General features: G+C 36.3%; 1 protein-coding gene across 7 annotated transcripts in view; it reads right to left on the bottom strand.

The window, feature by feature from the left end:
* RNLS (renalase, FAD dependent amine oxidase) overlaps positions 1-22,475 on the bottom strand; it is a 346,205-nt gene that overhangs the window by 77,737 nt on the left and 245,993 nt on the right. For all 7 annotated transcript variants that reach the window (XR_010838893.1, XM_067025091.1, XM_067025096.1 and 4 more), the window contains exon 6: positions 14,035-14,210. Coding sequence is in view for 6 of the 7 variants with exons in the window: in XM_067025091.1 (XP_066881192.1) it covers positions 14,035-14,210 (176 nt within the window). In the remaining variant the exon portion in view is untranslated. The remainder of the gene's footprint in view (positions 1-14,034; positions 14,211-22,475) is intronic.

Below are 22,475 nucleotides of genomic sequence, written 5' to 3'. Positions count from 1 at the left end.
AAACAGGAATGGGGGGAAAAGACTTAATCAAATGTGGAATACATACCTACCTCCAAACTGCAAGTACCTAGAAGGTAAATGTGGTTTGTATTGATTCTCTGTTTACATCTTCCCATTCTTACCGTATTCCCAAGGCATTGATTATAAGCATCTATATATACCTGTTTACAAAAACAGGGAGAAATGTAAATAAATGAAGGAGAGACCATAACTTATGCTGATGTCAATGGAAATGTTTGTTTACATATTTATAGATGGGGAACTAGTCCAGGCACTCTGAAAAAGATGAGACTGTAGTGTTGTGTCAATAGTGAAAAATACTACTGACCCCTAAGTAAATTTCCGTGATACAGGAAAGGGAGATCTGAGAAATGAAAGTCGAATACAGATTTTTTTTTAACAGTACAAAATGTTTTCTATTGGCCAAATTAAAAATGTAATGTGTCTATCCCTTTCTCTTATTTTTTTTAACGTCCCTCTGGAGTTTGATGAAAAGGCAGTAAGATGTTGTTGATTCCTCTACATTTAACTCACCAAATTACAATTTGGTAAGAGATATTTGTTGTTTAAAAGCCTTTTGAGTCCTCAGAAATAGAAAGCTATGGGAACTATGTTTTATTCATTCTTGTATTTCCAGCATCTCCATTTACATCTCCATTAAACATGGTTGGTATCGAATAAATGTTTGCTCAAAGGATGTATGTACAAGGGCCAACAAAAAACTAATTCAAACTTTTGAAAGCTTTAAATTCTCAGTGTTCAAGTGGTCTTTAAATGTGCTGGAATTTTTTTCTCTATGAAAAGAACTTGCCTTGGTTTCTCTGTCTCTGAATTTTTCTTTTTCCTTCTGTGTCATCACACCTCACCATTCTAACTCTTTTCTTGAGTAACTTCATTGTCCAGGAAACAACTGTTCTGGTGTCCCTAATCCTTGCGCTGACACTTATGTCATCACTCTTGGAAAGCTGAATTCTCGATCTCTAGCTCACATTTTGTGGAGTCCAGGCAAAGGCACTAGGAATATTTGAATCAGTCTGAATTTCAATTAGGTAGTAAAGATGGTTTCATACCCAGATAATTCACCCTCATGTCATAAAATGCCATTGTATAAAGAGTACCTTGAAAGGGGTATGAAATAGAGCTAGATGAGTATGTATGTGTGAATGCCTACGTGTGTGTATAAAGGGATATACAGATGTCTGCCTTTATTTCAAAAGATGGAGACCATAGTGACACAGTCTATGCTATTTCCACAGATTATAGCTAAACTGGTACTGAGCCTGCACAGACATAAAGTCTAAATAATCCTTTAAATAACTTTTTCCCTCGGAGATGGTAAATACATTCTTGAAAGCTATAGGTGTGACAGAGGATAAAAAACACAATTTTTCTGGATGACCTAGCCAATTTATCTCTAATTTTTTTATCTTTTAAAAATTCTTTCTTAGAAGAGTCAACTCTCCATGTGCAGATTTTTGTGGCACAGCCAGAAATCACAGACATATGGAATATATTTGTTACATTCTTAAGAAAAGTGTTGATAAGGATTATTTCTTAACCATATATCACATATTATTGAAGATAAGTGATACTCAGAACTGGAATAATAATGATACATTCAGGGTGCTGGTGATACCATTTAATCTATTTTTAGGTATATTTCCTTAAAAAATATTGTACCTCTTTTGGTCACTCGTGTTTGAGGCTCTCAATCCTATATTATGTTATAGTACTTAATATTCATAAAGAGCTTTATCAACACATGGTTGATTTCCTGCAGAGATGGTACATTTTAAATTGGTTCTTATGTGTTATGTGTATCATCTTATCTTGCCTCTGTTCTACTTATCTCTCCAGTGTTCTATTATATTTAACAGTGATTTCATAAACCCATTTCTTTGTTGTGCTTTAGGGAAAGGTTTGCTTGTACTTTGGGCTTCTGGCTACAGAGCTCTGTATCTGGTACACAGAGAGCTGCTGTAAAATTACTATTGGTTGCAATAGACTAGGTGTGAAGAAAGTGATGTGGTTTGGTCAATTCTCAGTGTAGCTTTTCTCTTTATTGGTATTTGTCTGTTCTATTTTAATAAAACATTGGGTAGATGCAGGCAGAATGTGCCACAAATCAATTCTATGATCCATGTAGCAGCTTTAGTGGGCTCGAACTGCAAAGGACATACTTTGCTGAAATTGTATATTCAATTGGTGATGTCTACATTGAATTCTTTTAGACCTATTCTGTCTTTTAAAGTCCTGAAAACACTGGAGCAGTCTATTTTGATGAGGACTTATTCAGAACAAGCACACAATAAAGAATGAGATACTGTTTTCTCTAGAGTACTGTGGCAGTAATAATGGACAAAACAACAGTCGTATTACATTTCCCTTTAAAGTTTTTAATTTAATAGAAAGTCGTTCTGTCCTTCAGCAAGTTTTAGTATATTCATTCATTAACTCTTCAAATGTCTGTTGTGTTCCTGGTAGCTGCCGAGCACTGTATAAGGTGTGAGGGTACAAAAACCAGTTCCTACTTACAAGGTGATTTAACAGACTTGAATCCTTTTGTTTTCATCTAAATATAAATGTTGCATCACAATCTCTCAAATGATCCCATTGCTTGGGCTCCAAGGATGTAGAGGGCCAAAAATGCTTTTGATTTTGAGTCGAGAGAGAAACTTAAAATCATCTTTCCTACTCAGCTGAGCCTAATCACTACTTCTCCCCCACTTAAGTTAATAGCTGCTTAATTTCTCACTAATTCAATCCTTCTTCATCCCTTCTCCCATTCCCTTTCCCTTCTTCTTGACAACCCAGAAGCATGGCCATTATTTCTTTCTGGTTCTCATTCATGTTGAACAGACCCAATAGCTTTTTGTTTGGGTTCTGAAATTATGGCAAAAAGACTGCAGCCATTTTGATCTTCAGGTCTAGAAACAACCTTCTTTCTACTTTTAATACTGTGAAAATAAAAGGGTCAATGCTTGTGCCCCTCAGACAATAGTGGAGGTTAAAAAAAAAAGTGGTTTTTAAAGTCAGATTAATTGAGGTATAATTTACATACAGTAAAATTCACTCTTTTTTATGTGTACTGTTCTATAAATTTTGACAATGTACACAGCTGTGTAACTACCACTATAAAACAATATAGAGAACGTTCTCATCAGCCTCCCCCAAATTCCCTTGTGCCTCTTTTTTTAGTTAACCCCATTCACCCAATCACAGCCCCTGGCATGAGTGTTTTGTCCCTACAGTTTTGCCTATTCCAGAAAGTCATACAAATAGAATAATACAGTATGTAGTCTATGAGTCTGGATTCTTTCACTTAGATAATGCTTCTGAGATTTACTCATGTTATTGCAAATATTATCAGTTTGTTCCATTTTATTACAGTGTAGTTTTGCATTTATGGATGTGCAACAGTTTTGACCATTACCAGGTAATTAATATTTGAGATATTTCTAGTTTGGGGCTGTTATTAATAAAGCTGCTACAAACATTCACATATAACAGTTATGATGTGGATATATGACTTCATTTCTCTTGGGTAAATTCCTAAGAGTGGGGTTGCTGGGTCATATGGTAAGTGTATATTTAACTTTGTAAGACACTGTGAAACTCTTTTCCTAAGGGGCCATGCCATGCTGCACTCCTACGGTGATACGTGAGAATTCCAGTTGCTCCACATCCCCTCCAGCATTTGGGGATGAATTTTTGATTTGAGACATTCTAGTAGGTGTGCCATGGTATCTCACTGTCATTTTAATTTGCATTTCCCCAAGGACCAATGATGTTCAGCATATTTTTGTGTGCTTGCTTGCCATCCACATCTCTTCTTTTTTTGTGTGGGTGGTAAAATACATGTAACATGAAATTTATCATTAGTAGTCACTGGCAAACATTTATTTATTTTCTGTCTCTACGAATGTGCTTATTCTGGATATTTCACAGAAATGGAATCATTCAAGATGAGGCCTTTGTGTCTGGTTTCTTTCACTTAGCATAACATTTTCAAGGTTCACCCATTCTGTAGCATGTACCAACTTCATTGCTTTTTATGGCTGAATGATATTCCATCTTATGAGTATACCACATTTTATTTATCCATTCATCAGTTGGATTGTTTGTACCTTTGGCTATTGTGAATCATGCTGTTGTGAACATTTGTGTATACAGTTTTATGTGAACACATGTTTTCAATTCTTTTGGGTTTATACTGAGGATTGGAATAGATTGATCGTACTGTAATTCTATGTTTATTTTATTGAGGAACTGCCAAACTGTTTTCCACAGTGGCTAAACCATTTTATATTCCCGCCAGCAAGGTACGAGCATTCCAATTTCTCTATATCCTTACCAGCACTTATTTTTTTGTTTTTTAAAAAAATTATAGCCATCTTAGTGGTTGGGAAATGGTATCTCATTTGGTTTTAGTTTGCGTTTCCTTAATGACTAATGATGTGGGCATCTTTTCATGTGCTTGTTGACCATTTGTATCTTATTTGGATAAATGTCTATTCAGGTCCTTTGCCCAGTTTTAAATTGAACGGTTTGGCTTTTTGCTATTGATTTATAAGAGTTCTTAGTATATTCTGAATAGTAGACCCATATCAGACAAGTAATTCACAAATATTTTCTCCTTTTCTAGGGTTGTTTTTTAACTTCCTTGCTAATCCTTCTGTGCACACAAGGTTTGAATTTTGATGAAGTCCAAATTACTGACTTTTTTTTTCTTGTTACTTATGCTTTTGGTTTTATATTTAAGAAACCACTGCTGAATACAAGGTCGTAAAGATTTACCGCCTATGTTTTCTTCTAGGAGTTTTATGATTTTAGTTCACATATTTATGTTTTCAATCCATTTTAGGTGAATTTTTGCTTGTGGTGTAAGGTAAGGGGCCAACTTCATTCTTTTGTATATGGATATCCTGTTGTTCCAGCACTATATGTTGAAGAGACTATTCCTTTTCCATTGAATGTTTTGGGGAAACTTGTCAGAAATCAACTCACCACAGGTATGGGTTTATTTCTGGGCTCTTGATTCTATTCCATGATCTATATGTCTATTCTTATGTCATTACCACACCGTTTTGATTATGGTAGCTTTGCAGTAAGTTTGGAAATCAGAAAGTGTAAGTCCTCCAACTTTATTCTTTTTCAAGATTGTTTTGGCTATTTGGGGTCCCTTGCAACTCCATGTGAAATTTTGGATTAGCTTTTCCATTTCTGCAAAGGCCAGTGGGATTTTTCTAGACACTAATAAATCTGTAGGTCACTTTGGATAATACTGTCATCATAAAAATATTGAGTCTTGCAGTCTATGAACATGAGATATCTTTTATTTATTTATTTAAGTCTTCTTTAGTGTCTTTCAGCAATGTTTTGTGGTTTCATTGTAGAACTCTTACACCTCCATGGTTAAATTCATACCTATCCTTTGTGAAGTGCTCTTTCAAATCTTTTGCCCAGTTTTAAATAATTGGGCCATTTGTTTTCTTATTACTGATTTGTGAGTGTTCTTTATATATTCTGGATACCAGTCTTTTATCAGATATATGTTTTTGCAAACAGTTTCTCAAAGTCTTTTCATTTTCTTAACACTGCCTTTCAAAGACATTTTTAAAATTTTGATCAAGCCCTATTTATCAATTTATTCTTTTATGGTTTGTGCTTTTTGCATGCTATCTAAGAAATGTTTGCCAAACCAAAGATTGTAAAGATTTTCTCCTATGTTTTCATCTAGAAGTTTTATAGTTTAAGGTATTATATTTAGGTCTATGATCCATTTTTAGTTAATTTTTGTACACAGTGTGAAACTTGGACTTTTGAATGTAAAAGTGACATATTCAGTTTCTATTTTGTTGCTCACTCATTGCGTCATGTTAGGCAAAGCAGTCAATTTGAACCTCAGTTTCCTCATTTAAATAAAGATGCTTCCTGATCTGTCAGAATTGTTGTGAGGGTCAAATGAAAACAAGTATAAAAGTACTTTCTAAAATCAGAGTATAAACATTAATTATTATTTCTAACTGACAGCAGCCAACAGAATGATGGTAGAAGAATGTGTCATAATTGGAGGAAAGCCAGATCTCAATTACCATCAGTAGAGTGAGTGTTTAAAAGCACTAGATTTTAAATAGACCTGTGTTTACATTTTTGCCACTTCCTAGTGGAAGAACCTCACACAAGGCACTGAGCTTTCAACTCCCCAACTTTCTGACCTATGCAATGGGGAAGGAGTATAAACCTTCACAGGGTAGAGATGAAGCGAGTTACATACAGAGCCTAGTGAGTTACACAGAGTAGGGGATTAATAAATAGCATTTTTGAGAGAGAGAGAAAGAGAGAGAGAGAGAGAATGATTATGCATGTACATTATCTAATAAAATGATGATGTAGATTGTCATGGTTTATATGAATGCTAAAACAGATGATGGCAAGATCAAGATGAAAAGCAAGAATGTATCTTGCAGTCTCCTGCCTCTGGGAAAGTGTACACAATGTTAGAACATCATTCCAACATCATCCCCTTTGCCCCTCTGACTTAATCTTGTAGGATTTAGCTCAAATGACATGTTCTTTTAGGAAGCTATTTATTACCACTTTCTCCTCAAATCTGCTCTGTGTGCACACAGTACATTGTGTATCCCTTTCTTAGAACAAACTGTACCATATCATGATTATCTGCTTATTGGTCAGCCTTGTTGATTTTATGGGAAGGTCTTTGAATGAAGGGAGCTGTCTTTGAGTCTTTAGAATCCAGTATAATGTCTGGCACATGGTAGGAACTCAATAAATGTATGCTAAATGAAAAGATGAATATATATTATTAATTTCTAATGTCAGTATAAATAGCGTTTGTTAACTGAACTTTTTAGTTCAGCTTGTTAGTTTTAGAGCATAACACTGATGTCTACTCTAAACAGACCGAGTGGACTTCCCTTTATGGGAAAGGGCCTATTTCTTTTAGGTTGTCCACACCCATAAAATAACATCCATCATCCAGTTTTCAGTAGTAATACTGGGCGCAGATGAATATATTTTGCATTTGTACAGGAAAAATGACACAGACTCCTTTTTAAAGTTTTCTGTAAAGTAATGCTGTTCAAAATAGCTTTTTTGAAAAAGTGTGATGCTGACTACATGGCAGGGTAAGTCCTGTAATGAGTACTTGAAAAAAAAATGATTTAATTAAATTCATATGTGTTAAAACATTTAATAGCTCATATAATATGGAATTTTATGAAAAGGGGAAATATCTGCCCATATAAACTTCAATTAAACTGTGACTGAACATCCCTAATTCAATGATCAGAATTTCTCAGCTGATGACCTCATGCATATGTAGTTACCTCAGAATAAAGTGAAGCAACTGGCTAGTTCTGTTCCAGTGAGAAAGAGGTGAGAGATTACTCAAAGGAATGCTCAGGACTGACATCTGTTAGATTTCCTGCTCTTGGTAGATTGGGACATGCCATAGTCCATCGATCCCAAAGGGCCTGTTTTGGCTCTCCATAGGTTACCATAAACTTACGGCACATAAGCAAGAGTGCTCTTGTGGCCATAATTTCATGCCAGGAAATTTTGACTCATGTCATAAATTGTGTTAAATTAGAAGACAAGATAGTTTCGGAATGAATGGCAAGAAGCTGAAAAATCTGTAAGCTGAAAAATACTGACAAGAGTTCCTTGTCCTTGTGTCCACAGGGATACACCACTTTTATCTCATCTTGTCTGATGTTAACAGTCCCTATGGTATGACTTAGTGTCACAGCCCCTGGCATTGAGTCAGTCCTTCTGAAATATCCTTGTTCAGAACTATTTGTGTATGTGAAACAAAGAGAAAAGACAGAGACTCTGAAAAGAGAAGAGAGTAAGAAAAAGAAAAAAAGTAGGACAGCATGTGGGCATGAAGAGAGGTACCAGAAAAGAGAGCAAGAGACACACAGAGCTCATCTACTAAGAAATAACCATGGAATCACTCCTCTCCTCCTCCTCCTCTTGCTACCCCTATTTAATAATATTAATTGAGAACTTGCTTTGTGCTAGTTTTGTAGTAAATGTTTTCTACTGTGTTCTCTCCTTTTATTCTGACCACAACCCTATGAGGGAGGTTCAGTTGTACCATTTACAGATGGGGCCCTGAGGCTTAGAGTTACAGTCTAGCTTGCTCAAAGGCACAGGGAGAGCTGAGGTTTGAACGGAAGGCTGTCTGACTCCAAAGTCCAAGATCATAATCACAGCACGTTATCAAAAATCCAGGAATTACAAGGCACAAATATGGGAGAAAAGTCTTAGTGGCAGAATGACCAAAAGAGCATGATTTTATCCTGGAAATAAATTACAAAACAAAACATCTAATGTATTTAACTGATAAACACAACTGATTATTGTCTTTCAAAGCACTTATCCTAGAAGGCCTTATGGTTAAATCTGTAGTGATGCACTGGCCAATGGCTTTTAGGGGTAGCAGCTTTTAGAATCAGCTTACTAGACACATTAAAACAGATTAAATACAAACAGCTATATTTCTTTAGCTCTATAAAAACATTTAAGAAAATTGTCAAGACTGGTCATCCATTTTATTAAAAAGATTTAAGTCCAAATGACTTTGGTTGTTTCTAAAACATTAAATTCAAGCTCAGCTTTCAAAGACCTGATTCAACTGATTACATGCTGAGGAATATGTGTCAGGCTCTGAAAGAGATGCCTGATCTTGTTGAAATAAGGGTGTGGCTTATTAGGGTGACTGACTATGTTGAAGGGGGCAATCATTTGGATTCATAATTTCGGTATATTCATACAATCAATCAGCCACTGCTTTTCAGTTTCAACCTGCCTAAGAGAAGAAAATGAGGATAAAATAGAAAATACGTAAGAAAGAAAAGGAAAAAATAGAAATATCAATTACCACCTGATCTTCCAATGCTGAAATCAGACACAGCTACGGGCCAGAAATTAATCTCATGAGGGAATAATGTGAGTATGTGGGTGACCTCAGGCTTTTCTGTGTACACATCCCCCTCCACCACCAAACACAAACCTCTAAAGAAAATTCTGGCCTTAAGCTGTTGCACATTTCCTCTTTTCCCTTTTATTCCTTCTGACTCCTGGGCAGTACTATGTCAACCAAGGTAATCAACTTCGGAAGACCTGAGGAAGCCAAAATGGGGAATTTGCATTGAAAAGGTCTAAGATTTACTTTTCTAAGAGGGGGAAAAAGAGAGATAGAGTCAAAAGTGAGGAATGTGAATGAGAGGCTGAAGAGAGAAAAGAAAAACAGAGATAAGCCTGCATGGATGATTATCAGGGAAAACTGTGGAAAACTAGAGTTAAGGGTGCAAAAAGATTTGAGGGAGCTTCTAGAAGTGGCATATATAAGGAATGAGAAGAGAAACTTCAAAAAGTACTGCTAAGGGTGATGAATTTTGGATATTCTTTAAAGTTCTATAAAAGATACTAGTAAAGATGAGAATTACTTTACATTCCTTTTGGTTGTTGAATTTTGTTTCTTAGACTACAACACAAGACTGGGCTAATGAGGGGTTCTTGATTTGTTTGCGTTATAGGAGTATAACATTTATTTACAGCAGGTGTCCTTAATGCTGGATTCATGGGAGGACTTTTAGGTTGCTTATATTGATAAATTTTCATAATTAGATGCAATTTTGTGTTTATGTGTACATGTATATTTTGAAAGGATGAGCATCTTCATATTCATAGCTTTGACCAGATTCTTAAAGAGTTCATCATCCTTCTCCTTAAAGAATATAAAAGGACTACCACTGAGGAGAGAGAAAGTACAGTCTCAGGGCAAAAGACCAAGTGAAAAAAAAGTGACTATAAAAGATAACTAATTTCTAACTTTACAGCAAAAGCTTAATAGTCTAGTCCAAATCCATTTATTTTTGCCAAAGATACCAAGGTATTCATTTACCATCTGACTCTCCTCCCCGCCTCAAACTCCTCTCTTGATCTCCTTGGTATTTGAAAGAGATTCAGTGATTTTTTAAAAATAAAGTAATCCATGAATGTGCTAAGTGAGAGAAAAAGCCACTGAAATTTTCAGGAACTACAGAAAGATGGAAAATTAGCGTTAAACTCGCAAGCAAATCATACCTTTATTATAGTTTGGGAAAGGCATCATGATAGACTTGAAGCAAAGGAAGGCATAGCGAATAATAGTGGTGAGAGTATTAGGGTTATCAAACTGATTAAATGTCCCCTGTCAGTGTACATGGACAAGTGTTTTCAGTTATTACTCTTCTGCTGAATGGATTAATATATCATACTTGTTACAGAAATCTTAATTCAATGAATCACAGCCTAGGCATCAACTTATATTAACTGGATAAACATTTAAATAATGGAAGGCAAATATCTGCAAAAGGGAGGAACTGAGAATCATGAAATATCTGCCATTGCTTTGTTATGTTTGTTTGAACCACCTACTCAAGTGTTTTATTCAAACCCCAAATGTGAGGCACAGAGCAGCTCCCAAGTCTTTCAAACACGCCTTCTTTCTTGATCTGCCTCTTTCCTTAAAAGCAGCACCCACAAAAAAGCAGCGTTATCTTACTCAAGACAAAAAATTTGATTTAGTGTCTTAGGAGAAGGCTTTCAGCAAAGATTAGTCTCTAGGATTCCATGGGCAGAGTATTAGACATTTCCTAGGCATTCATTAAATGCTTATGGAATAAACGACTAACCAAATGAATAAATGAACAACCATCTTTCACCCCCCTGCTACCACTGTGGATATATGACATTAGAGGCAGCAGGAGGCACAAAGAGCATCATCAGGGAAACAGAAAACTGCCCCCCCCCAAAATACTCCCTTACCTCTCTCAGAGAGGAGCCATTTCCTAAAGTGGCTGCTCTTAAAGCTTTACAGGGCTGGTGCTCTCCCCAGAGGTTTTATGAGAGGAGTGGGAGATGCTGCCTCATAAAGGAATCTACCAAAGAATTCTGGGGGAAAGAAGGGTGTCCTAGGCTCCCCCCACCAAGATGTCTACATCCTAACCCCTAGAACTTATAAATGTTAAATGTCAAGAAAGAATTAAGGATACAGCTGGAATTAATGTGCCAATCACTGGACCCTGAGATGAGGAGAGTGTCCTAGATTATGCAGGTGTGTCCCATGTAATCACAAGGGTCCTTTAAGGAAGACTGAGGCAGGAGAAAAGGTCAGAGTGATGCAATATGAGAAGGACTTGACCTGCTGTTGCTGACTTTAAAGATGGAGGAAGGGGTCTCAAGCCAAAGATTGTGGGAAGCTTCTAGAAGATGTAAATGGCCAGAAAATGGATTCTCTCTTAGAGCCTACAGAAAGAAACACAGCCCTGCCGACACTGATTTTTAGCCCACTGAGACCCATCTTGAACCTCTGACCTCCAGAACTGTACGATAATAAATTTATGTTGTGTTAAGCTTCCAAACTTGCAGTAATTTGTTACAGCAGCCATTCAAAACAGAGGGTCAGTGAAGAGGAGGGAAGGACCTGAGAGGCAGGTAGACTAGTTTTGTCATTACTAGCCATGGGACCTTAGGGAATTTATTTCATGTTTTTGAGGCTTTGTTTTTCTCATCGCTGTAGTGGGTTAAAACTAGCAACCTCATAAGGCTACTTTTGATGTTAAATGAGATCACATCTTTGAATCGCCCAGCTCCAGGCCTGTTGCACTATGCAATGTGGGTGTTCGTCATTGTGATCTCTCTTCCTTTTTTTCTTCTCTACCCTCCACAGTCACTGAGTGCCAGGATGCAGGGTAGGCAATACAAAAGAAGAGAAAAATAAAATGCATAGAGATGGAGAGTCCAGCCTGAGAGGCCTGGGATGGGGAATCCATACCACCCACTGCTTCCTGAGGCAGAGACCCCAGTCCTGTAGTCTATCTAGAATTTTATAAAATGAAGGTTTGAAGGGCTGTATCATTTGTTTGTCAGTGAGAAAGAAGGGAAGGAAGTGGGTGGAGTGGGAAGAACAGGAGAAGGTTTGGGTGACGCAGGACAGAGGAAGGAGGAAAAGAAACGAAGGGTGAGACCCAGGCTGGAAAAAATAAAGGGCAGGTTTCTCCTGCAAGGGGAATCAGAAATGAGGGAAACTTCAAAATCAGTTGGCTGTTCTTTCTTTTTTGTCCCTCTTTCTACACCATTCTGCGCTTCAGTTTAATCACTATATTAGACCATATTCATATACAAACATTCATGAATTCATTTCAGGTAGAGCTTGTGTGCTGGGATGGCAAGGGAAAAGGGTGAATTGACATTTATGTTAAAGTTCAAGGGTTAAGATGAACCTTTTAAAAACATTGGAGAAGCGTTCTCTTGGGAATAATAACTGAACACTAACTAGCTAAATGTTATTAAGTCTCTGGACCTGTCACTAATTAGCCTTTTTCCTAAGGTGATATGGGAGATCTCTCTCTCTCACTCTCTCTATTGAACAATGTAGGTAAGATCTCTGCTATAATGACGCTATGTTCTGTAGAATGTTGGTCAAGGTACTATGAATAGTGGAAAACACAAACCTCTAAATTTGAATGACATCTTATTCCCTTTCAGGCTTTGCAGCCAATGTAGATTTCATGACTTTAAATGTACTGGGATAATTTCAAGGGAGAACATCCAAATTGTAATAAAAAATCATTGTTAGAGTTTGGATATACTTTGTGTTCAAAGATTTTTTTATTAAATTTTGTAATATTGTGCAACTTTGACTAAGTCATTTTGTGGGCAAGTCAAATCTATTTCTACTAACACATTAAATTTTAGGAAATAAGTAGATTTTAACCCATCTTTTCAATTTATTAATAAATTATTTTGAAGAGGTCACAAGAAGAAACTCAGAAACTATCGTTTCTTCTAAAAGAATGTTTATAAATTGCGCAGTGACTTGCTGTGTAATATATCTACCTCCAAATTATATCAACAAGATTATTTCCTTGTTTTCTTTTTCAGGCCAATTTAAGATTAAGTTAAATATCACTTAAAGACATTAGCTATTGCGATTTTAAAACTTGTTTTAAAAGGAAAAAGTAAAGTCTTTTAAAGTGACCATGATGTATTTAAGTAAATATTTTCCCAGAAGGTCAGTGTATAATTTAACTTGAGAAGATTATGGGTAAACACATAGACCTGCTGCAATATTTTAGGAAGTAATTTACCATTTCCTCTGATTTTGGAAAGTCCTTTAAAATAAACAAAATCTGCTGCGATTTCTCACAACCACTTTTTCTAAAGGCTTCACAGCTTTGGTAATCAGTAGTGCTGGTAAGTCAGGTAATCAATGCGCTCAGAAATCTTAGGAAAAAATAGACATGTCACTGCTTCTTTTCTCCTTCTGCCCTTTGCTCCATTGTCCCCAGATGACTTCACAACTGAGTTTACAGATCAAAAGACTTTTTCTATGAATACTCACCAACTTCTGCTGGAGTATGCAGAGATTTTCAAAAAAGTCAACATTTACTTAGTGTAAAGAGATTTTAAGTTTGAACTAGTAGAGTGATCAGCAGGTTTCTCTAACCCTGAAAAACAGCTCAACAAGCTGTTGCAGGTATTCATCTTTCTCCCCCAAACAGCTCTACTGGCAGCAGTCAAAACCAAAGTGGGAACTTAATAAAAATGAAAATTGTGTTAGCAAAATACACATACAAGGTTAATTCGACATATTGCAAAAATTTGGGAGGTTATAGTGGTTTCTATATAACCACAGTACTGATCTAGAAAACCCCCAGAGAAACAGCTGCATTTTGATATATAACCTGCCTTGCCTGCATAAGAAACCCCAGATCTTCAGGGTATATAAGTCTTGAGATGCTAGAATTTGAACATAACATTGGGGAAAATTATATGTATCTCTTATTGAGACATAATGGGATAATAAAACCTGCATGTAAACTTCTTTATTAGGCAAACACATATTTGCTCCCAAGATCATGTTAATTTCTTTTACTAGAGAGTGTCAAAGGATGAGGAAAAAGTTAAGTCAGGTCTGATTGAGAAAACTGTGCACATACCACTGGATTCTCTGATTACCTGTGAATGTCTCCATTTCTGGCACTTGGTAGCAACTGGCTGAGGCAAACCAGGCAAAATATTTTCCAGCTGCTGGAAGATTAACTCCTGTACATCTTCAGTGCTGTGCCCCAAGTATGTAACTCCAAATGGGACAGTGGTGTGAATCACAAGGGAAGGCCCGATTTCCGATGACTCTAGTGTAAGAGGAACATAAAGATACACCTTAAAGTGGGTAACATGTTAGTGTCTCTCAGCATTTCAATCCGGATTTGAGAGTTGATCACAATAATCAGACAATAAATGAAGGGAAAACAGATTCTAATCTTTGACGCGTAAAATTAGGCTACTTCTGAAATTCAAAATCAGGCTTCACTGACGTGGAGGACAGATTCAAGATGCGTTTTAGAGAACAAATTTTCAGGTCTTGTTAAAGAACCTGAAGGAAGGTAAAATGACCTACTATGTACTGCCTTGGGTAGAATTAAATTTATTGGTATGTTTATCTCTCTCAACCACTAAATCATAAGCTCATCAGGGCAGGAACCATTTCTTATACATAGCCTATATTCGCTTTAAATTCTGAGAACAAAGTAGATGTTCATCTTCTTAATTTTATGTTAAATGGATTGCAAAAATATCTTGTTGAAATTATATAAATGCCAGAATAAAATACCTAAAAACAAAAACCTTTCTCAAAACAAGCTTGACCTCATAATATTCTTCATCTTTTAAGCAGCATTAAAAATAAAAGTCTGAAAAAAAAAGTCTGCTTCATTCATAACATGGAGATACTTTCCTTTTTTGTTTGCCATTGAATTTTTTTTGCTATATTTTCACAATGACAAATAACGAGTGCTTCATATCTTTCACTCTTTAGTAGCATATAGAAAATTGAATAAAGTTTGACATTGAAAGCAAAGTGACTCAGGCATTAGAGAATACAACCTTGGAAGGAATGTTAACCAAGATTTCTTGTTATTATTTTTTGTTTAAACCATGCAGAAAAGTTGAGGGAAAACAAAATAGATATGAAATTATAATATGAAAGTTGGTGCTCCCCCCTGCTGAAAGGAGAAAATACTAAAATCTATAAGCTACTGACAGGACTTGGGAAGACTGGTACTGAAAATTCTTTAAATTGGGATTATAAAGTTCTTTTCAGGGTTGTTATAAAAGGCAACAATCTCTTTGAGACAGGTTTGTACATCTTTACACAGAAAAAGTAATTTTACACAGAACAAGCCACTTACTTGCTGTGTGTCCACTCGACCTCTTTACTTTGTGAGTATGTATGTAGACTGAGAATAAGTTAGCATCTACCACACTGCTCTGTGGTCTGGATTAAACGACATAATGTGTGTGAAGTGCTTAGCACAGTTTCTGGCACAGAGGAGGTGCTTAATAAATGTAAGCTATGAGAATAAAAGCAATAAATCAGATATATCCAAGGGAAAAGTTCTCCTGGTGTTGTCCAAATGATAGGTGTGAGTTATTTTTTTGTTAAAGTACTTCATTTTCCTGTTGCGCTCTGGCTTATGAATTTTACAGCAAAATACTGTAAAAGAATTTGGGTCTCTCAGAAGAGAGAACCAAAATGCTGTGAGCACTTGAAAGTGGCGTGTTCTCAAACATTTAAATATATATGAAGTGGGAGATCTGACTTCAGAATCTGTGCTGTAAATGCAATGGTAAGAAGATTGTCCAGTTTTCACCTCACAGTAGCTGGAACAACTTGAAAGTGCAAAGAGGGGACCCTCTCTTTGAACCTTCAGTGTTTAACCTGACAGTGTCTACTTTACTAGTACCACACGGGAGTGCAAAACCTCAAATCTTGCACTGAATACCACCACTGTGAGAAACCTACTGCATACTGCCTCAGGGAGTGTTATCTATGTTGTCAGTTAATACATTCAGGGAGGCTTGTTCACAGAAAGGGGTGGCAAAAATGTCACCCCTCTTCCGTGAGGTTCCGAACCTTCCCAGAGACAGAGAAAGCTACTGGGTCAGCGTTCGGAGAGTTGGGGTTCTGAGTTGACTTATCTATGGCAGTCTTCAAAGGGAAACAAACTCAGCTGTTTGCGTGAGGTTGCACTGACCCAGCCATTTGTCCTAGCGGGGAGCGCGTATAATTACTAAGGGTAGTGATGGTGCCTTGCCAGGTTTCTCCCATTTACATTAGCCATCCACTCCAAGGAGAGCAATAAAAAAGGAAATTTAAGACCAAAAATGAAACAGTTCTTGCATAACAATGGGAGAACAACCTGGCTACTTGTTTTTATTGGAATCAGACAAAAAGTTTTGAGAATTTCAATTAAAATTTGAATAGCTGCAACCTAAGACAATGAGTGTTAAGGGAAAGACCCTCAACCCCCAAATTAAAGGGTATTTTCAGAAGCTAAAGTGCAAAAATACAAATAGCCAACTGGAGTTTGAACGTGACCAAGGCTTGGAACTAGAGCACTATAAAAAGCCACAAATATGTTAATAGGATTCAGAGCGTAAACTCAGTGTAATCATTATTCCTTGGTCCCTGAGAACGTAATGATGTTATCTTTCTTTTTCTTTTCTTTATTCAGTTTAACAAGCATAGCACTTTGCTTGTGGCATTTTAAATGTAAAGTTCATAGTAAGTTGACAACTATTTCTACATGTTGGGAGATCAATGGCTTCAGTCAAAATTTAAGTTATTTGAACTTTTGCATCCTTAATAGCCCACTGGTCTTGGACAACTTAATCTCTTAGGCTCCACTGTCTTCCATCAATTAGAGGGGTGTAATACTACTTACCTTATAAGGCTGTCACGGGATTAAATGGGTTTGGATACATAAAAGCCTTCTTCATATATAAAGTGCTATACAAACATAAGGCACCCCTAGATAATATTTTTGTTTTGACCTCTGTGCTGTGGTAAGAACAGCTTTAGAAAGGGATGACAGAGTTGACTTCTCTGCAAGTATTAAGACTGATTCTTATATTAACACCCCAGGAAGAGTTGCAGACTATTCCTGGGCAGAGGCACAGCAGCTTTTTTTAATTATGGTAAAATATACATAGTATAAAATTTACCTTTTCAACCTATTTTAAGTGTACAGTTCTCTGGCATTAAGTACATTCACATTGTTCTGCAACCATCACCACCATCCATCACTAGAACTTTTTAAATCTTCCCAAATTGAAACTCTATAGGCATTAGAAAGTAATCCCTCACTCCCCACTTGCCCCAGCTCCTGTCAACCACCATTCTATTTCTGTCCCTATTAATTTGACCACTCTAGGTACCTCATATAAGTGGAATCATACAGTATTTGTCCTTTTGTAATGGGCTTATTTCACTTGTCTCCAAGGTTCACCCACGTTGTAGCAGGTGTCAGAATTTCCTTCTTTTTTAAGGCTACATAATATTCCATTGTGTGTATATACCACATTTTGTCAATGCATTCACCTTTTGGATATTGTGAGTAGTGCTGCTATGAACATGGGTGTACCATTATCTGTTCAAGTCTCTGCTTTCACTTCTTTTGGGTATATACTCAGAAGTGAGATTGCTGGATCATACGGTAATTCTATGTTTAACTTGTTGATCAATCACCATATCATTTCCCACAGCAGTTGCATCATTTTTTCATTCCTACCAGCAATGCACAAAGGTTCTAATTTCTCCACACCCTTGCCAACACTTGGTATTTTATTTTTTTAAATAGCTATCCACTGCATTTTTTTTTTTAGTCTACAGTTTGGGGCAGGGGTCAAGAAGTCAACTCAATTTGATTACAGGTAATTCTTTCATATCTGGATGCTTATATTGTTTTCTCTTTGACTTTGGGGTTCTGCAGTTTTACTTGAATATTTTGAGGTTTTAAGTTTCTTTTTGCTTACTTTATTTGACTTCATTGTGTTTTCTGAATCTGAAGACTCATTTTTGTCATTAATTTTGAAAATTGTTCAGCCATTAGTTCTCTCCATTCTCCCTGTTTGGTAGAGGCAGTACTCTACTTAGAGATATGATAGATATTCTCATTCTATCTTCATGTGTCTTGATCTTTTTATAATGTTTTCCCTCTCTATGCTAGATTCCATGTAATTTCTTCTGATTTATCTTTCGGTTCACCACTCTCCCTATATATGTGTTTATTCTGATGTTTAATTTGTCCTTTTAATTTCAAATTTAAGTTATTTTGTTTGTCATTGTAAAAAATTCTATTTTTCAAATCTGTGTGATCAGTTTTGATAGCTTCTTTCTCCCTAGTCACATTGTCAGTACTCTCTTGTATTTCTTTAAACACAATCAATATACTATATTATCTTTAGTTATTTAAAAATCTGCAATCTTTAGGAGTTTGAGTGTTTTTGTAGACATATAAACACACACCAATCTATTAACATTCTTCTATTAATATTAATAGATATATATTAATAAGTACATTTTTTCATATTAATAGGTGCAATCAATCATTGTTGCTCATGATTGTGTTTCCTTGTGTGTTACGTGATTTTTTTTTTTTTTTTTTTTCTATTGTGAGCCATGTTCCTATGGTGAGCCTAAAGGTCCTAGGAACTTTGTCTCAGAAATTCTTTGAGGCCTGAGTTTAAAGACTATTCCTTTGGAGAGTTACTTTCATTTCTGCCAGATACCTTGGAGGCAATACTGCATATGACTACTTGAACTGGATTTTTAGAACATACTAGCAGAATGAATTCTGGCACCAAATCTGCCTGAAGGTATATGCGGTTTGGCATTTCAGGGGAGACAATTTATTTCCTTTTTGTTTTTTTCCACTCCACTTAAAGATAGGCGAGCATCCCCACTGTCTCCCTTTGCTAGATAGGATATAGCAGATACAGATAAGTTCTTTAAAGCCAAAGAATTGTACCAGTCCATGTGAATACACTTTAGAATCTAAAAGAAACAGGCTAATTTTTCTTGGAAAAAAAAGTTACCAAAATTAACGCAATATAAAAGAAATCAGTATAAACTAAAATACATAAAAGAAATTGAAAACACAGTCAATAAATATTTAAAACAAAAATAGACTCCAGGTCCTAAGGGTCTTACTTGTGATTTGTTTAAAATTGTCAAGCTAGTATAATGTTGATTACAGACACACACATCACATTTACACATATAAACACACACCAAACTATAGATCATTCTTCTATTAATGTTAATAGGTATGTTCTTTCATATTAATAGGTACAATGAAAAGAAACATGCTAATCTCATTATGTATTTAAAAGGCATCCATTAACAATATCGATTCATGGGAAAAAGATACAACATGAAAAAAAGTGACTTTCTCAAAATGAGATAGAATATCTTCCTTAAGCGGTTGGTCTGTATCATACATTACTATGAACTAATATAGATTTTCACAGTAAAATCAGCATAAACCAAGGATGCTTAGTAATACCAATGATATTTAACATTGCTCTGGTAATGCACTAAGATTAAAAATAAGATTTATAATTAATAGAAAGAAGGAAAATCATGATTTAAAATAATAATAAGGCAACATAAAATCCATCAAATTAATTTTAAAAATTTGATATTAAATTGATTTCCCTGTATACCAACAATAACTATTAAGAAAAAAATAATTCTTAATTAATTCTATAAGTTTTTGGAATTTGAAAAATGATTCTAAAGGAAAAATAAGGCAATGAGAATATTAAAAATTAAAAAGAAAGATCAGTGAATGGAGACTTACTTTGCCATATATTTAAATGCATTATAAAGACACAGCAGTCAAATCAGCCTAGTACTGGCTGACAGTAATAGTCAATGAATCAGAATACATCTCTCTGGAAAAAAATCCTAAAAATATAGTAAGTATTTAGTATAGGACAACAAACTTAACAAAGCAATGGAGGAAGAATGCATTTTAATATTGTCTTAGAAAACTGGATATATGGACAGTTTTAAATTAGAATATTCCCTTCCCACTTCTGCCCCAAATTTGTCACCATTTCTGACTACCTTCTTCCAAAATTATATGAGGAATCTACACTCTACACTCATATAGCAAGCTCAAACTTGCTGAGACATCCTTATTTACATGCAAATACTTCAGGGACATTTTCCATCTGTTAAACTTTGTTTTTAGCCATATCTATCAAGGGGCAGAAGTTGGGTTCCCCTAAAACCAGCTCTAGATTCCATTTCTGACAGGGAAGTAGAGGATTAAAGAAACTTAAGGAGTGGCAGACACTATAGCTGCAGACCAAGAGGATCAAAAAATGGGTAAAAATGTTTCTTTAATTACTGATTCAATCTAATGAGCATGTGGGTGTGTAGTGCAGACTGGTACCAAGAGAAACGCGGTTAGGGCCTTTCAGAAGCTTACATCTTAGTGTGGGAAATGGCACCTAGGCAAAACAGTTAGAGAGCCATTATCTCTAACTGGTATGGTCTTGACAGTGTGTGCAAATTAAGTTCAGGAAACAGATTCCTGGGAAGAGAGAAAAAGGACCAGGCGTTGAGAGCCACACAGTTTGAGGGGGTGGGTGGTCAGCTCTCCTTCCTCCTGGCAGTGGCATCGGTAAGTTTCCCTCTCCCTCCCAGTGTGGAACTGGCTTAACTAGACTTGCTGTCTAGCCAGGAGAGCTCTTATTACAATTTAACTCCTTCATATGGCTCCGGAGCCCAGCAGCAAATGTAATGGAGAGTAAGTCAGTCGCATCAGTAAGTCCAACAAAAAAAAGTAACTCACTCTTGATGATGAAAGCATAGCAGAGGGAAAGGGAAGGAAAAAGAGTGGGGAGGGGAAAAGGAGATAGAGATGGAGAGATACGTGCTCCTGTTGTCTCTCTTTCCCCTTCCAACCCAAACAAGCATCTAACAGTCTGCCATTTGGCATTCCACCTCCTTGGCAGCGTGTCTGCTGTTCTGTGTGTCTGCTGCTGGCCCTGAATCAGGAACTAGGCCTCACTATTCAGAGGGACCACCTGCAGGTTTTATTTGCTTTTTAATAACCATCTCAAACCTATTTCTTGTATATAAGTTACGGAAGCCAAAATTCACTTACAAGAGCCCTACTCATGTCCTGGGCAACTTCATTACCTCCAACTTTATCTTCAGGAGGGACTTCTCCATCACTGAGTTGGAAATACTAGCTTAAAAAAAAAAAACTAATATACTTATTAGTTTCTTCTCTTCTTTCGGTCCTTGACTTGTTTATTCTAGGCCTGTGGCTACTAATATATCTAGGGATGTATGCATTTGCCATTTTAAATAGAGGCTAGGAAGGAAAGTTTTAAAACTGATACACATGTATGTTTGTAATCCTTGTTATCCCAGGCTACATATGTTTGGATTTCTTATGTTTAAAAAGACACACAGACATCCTCTAAACAATTCTGTATAAGGTAACCATTCTGATAGGCATTTAGTTAAATATAAACAAGAGTGTAAAACCCCACACGATGAATTGAAAATAAAATGAGAATTCCCCAGAAGTTCATACTTCCAGTTTCAGAAGATGTTTCCCTATAGCTCCAGCATAAATAAATGTATACAAATTCAGGAAATAATCTTCCAGCAAACAATGGAAAATTGTTCACAGAAGAGTATGTTTGCCTCCTCCAGCCAGCTGAGAAAGTAAATGATAGCATTCACCAGTAATCCAAACTACTTGAATAATAAACATGTTGCCTATTTCCTCAATACCTAAGAGGACTGAATGCCTGAGGCTTTGGGTTGGGGTCAGGAGGGTGGGAACAGGGCCTGGGATGAGCTACTGGGGATAATTCTACTGATTAGAGGGGCATCCCCCAGTCCTGAGAGTGGAGTAGGTATAAGCATCAAGGTTTTGAGCCAAATCCTCAAAATAAATAAGGCTTCAGAATAAACAAGGTGATCAGTGGAAAGGATGAGGGATGACAGGCAGGGAGTACTCCTACTTCCAGGGAGAAAAAAAAAATACGTTGCCTACAGAAATTCATTTTAATATTTCTTTTCCTACTGAATTGGCTTTGGGTCTCATGAAGGAGCTCAAATCAGTTCACAAATGGTGAAGATCTTCTGCCTGGTGATCTACTTAATAGATTCAAGAGACAAGGCACGGTATAGTACAGTTAAATATTGACCTCCAGGCTAGTTATAAGGTTCATATGAGCGAATATCTGTGTGGTAAACATTGCCTGTTCAGTGTCCACTGGCTCTTCTGTGGCAACAGTAGCTAAATTTTTGTTTTAGAAGATCAACCTTCCCCCACTTTCAGCCCAGATAAAGGTGATGGAAGTTAAACTGATCAATTAATCCGTTCCTAAGTGATTAATTTAGCAATGGGTACATAACTCAAGGCAGGCCAGTCAAGTCAGTGAGATTCAATTCCTGGACTAGTGTTGAGCTTTGGGGGAAACAGTTTCTTTTTTTTGTAAGACTTGGCACTGAAATGCTTGGTACTACAAATGAACCCAATCCAGCAGAAGGTAGAGTCAAGAAATAGACAGAAACTAAGTCT

Source organism: Kogia breviceps, chromosome 2 (assembly GCF_026419965.1).
Source record: "Kogia breviceps isolate mKogBre1 chromosome 2, mKogBre1 haplotype 1, whole genome shotgun sequence".
Lineage (NCBI taxonomy): Eukaryota > Metazoa > Chordata > Mammalia > Artiodactyla > Physeteridae > Kogia > Kogia breviceps.
This window is presented reverse-complemented; position numbering and strand designations above follow the sequence as displayed.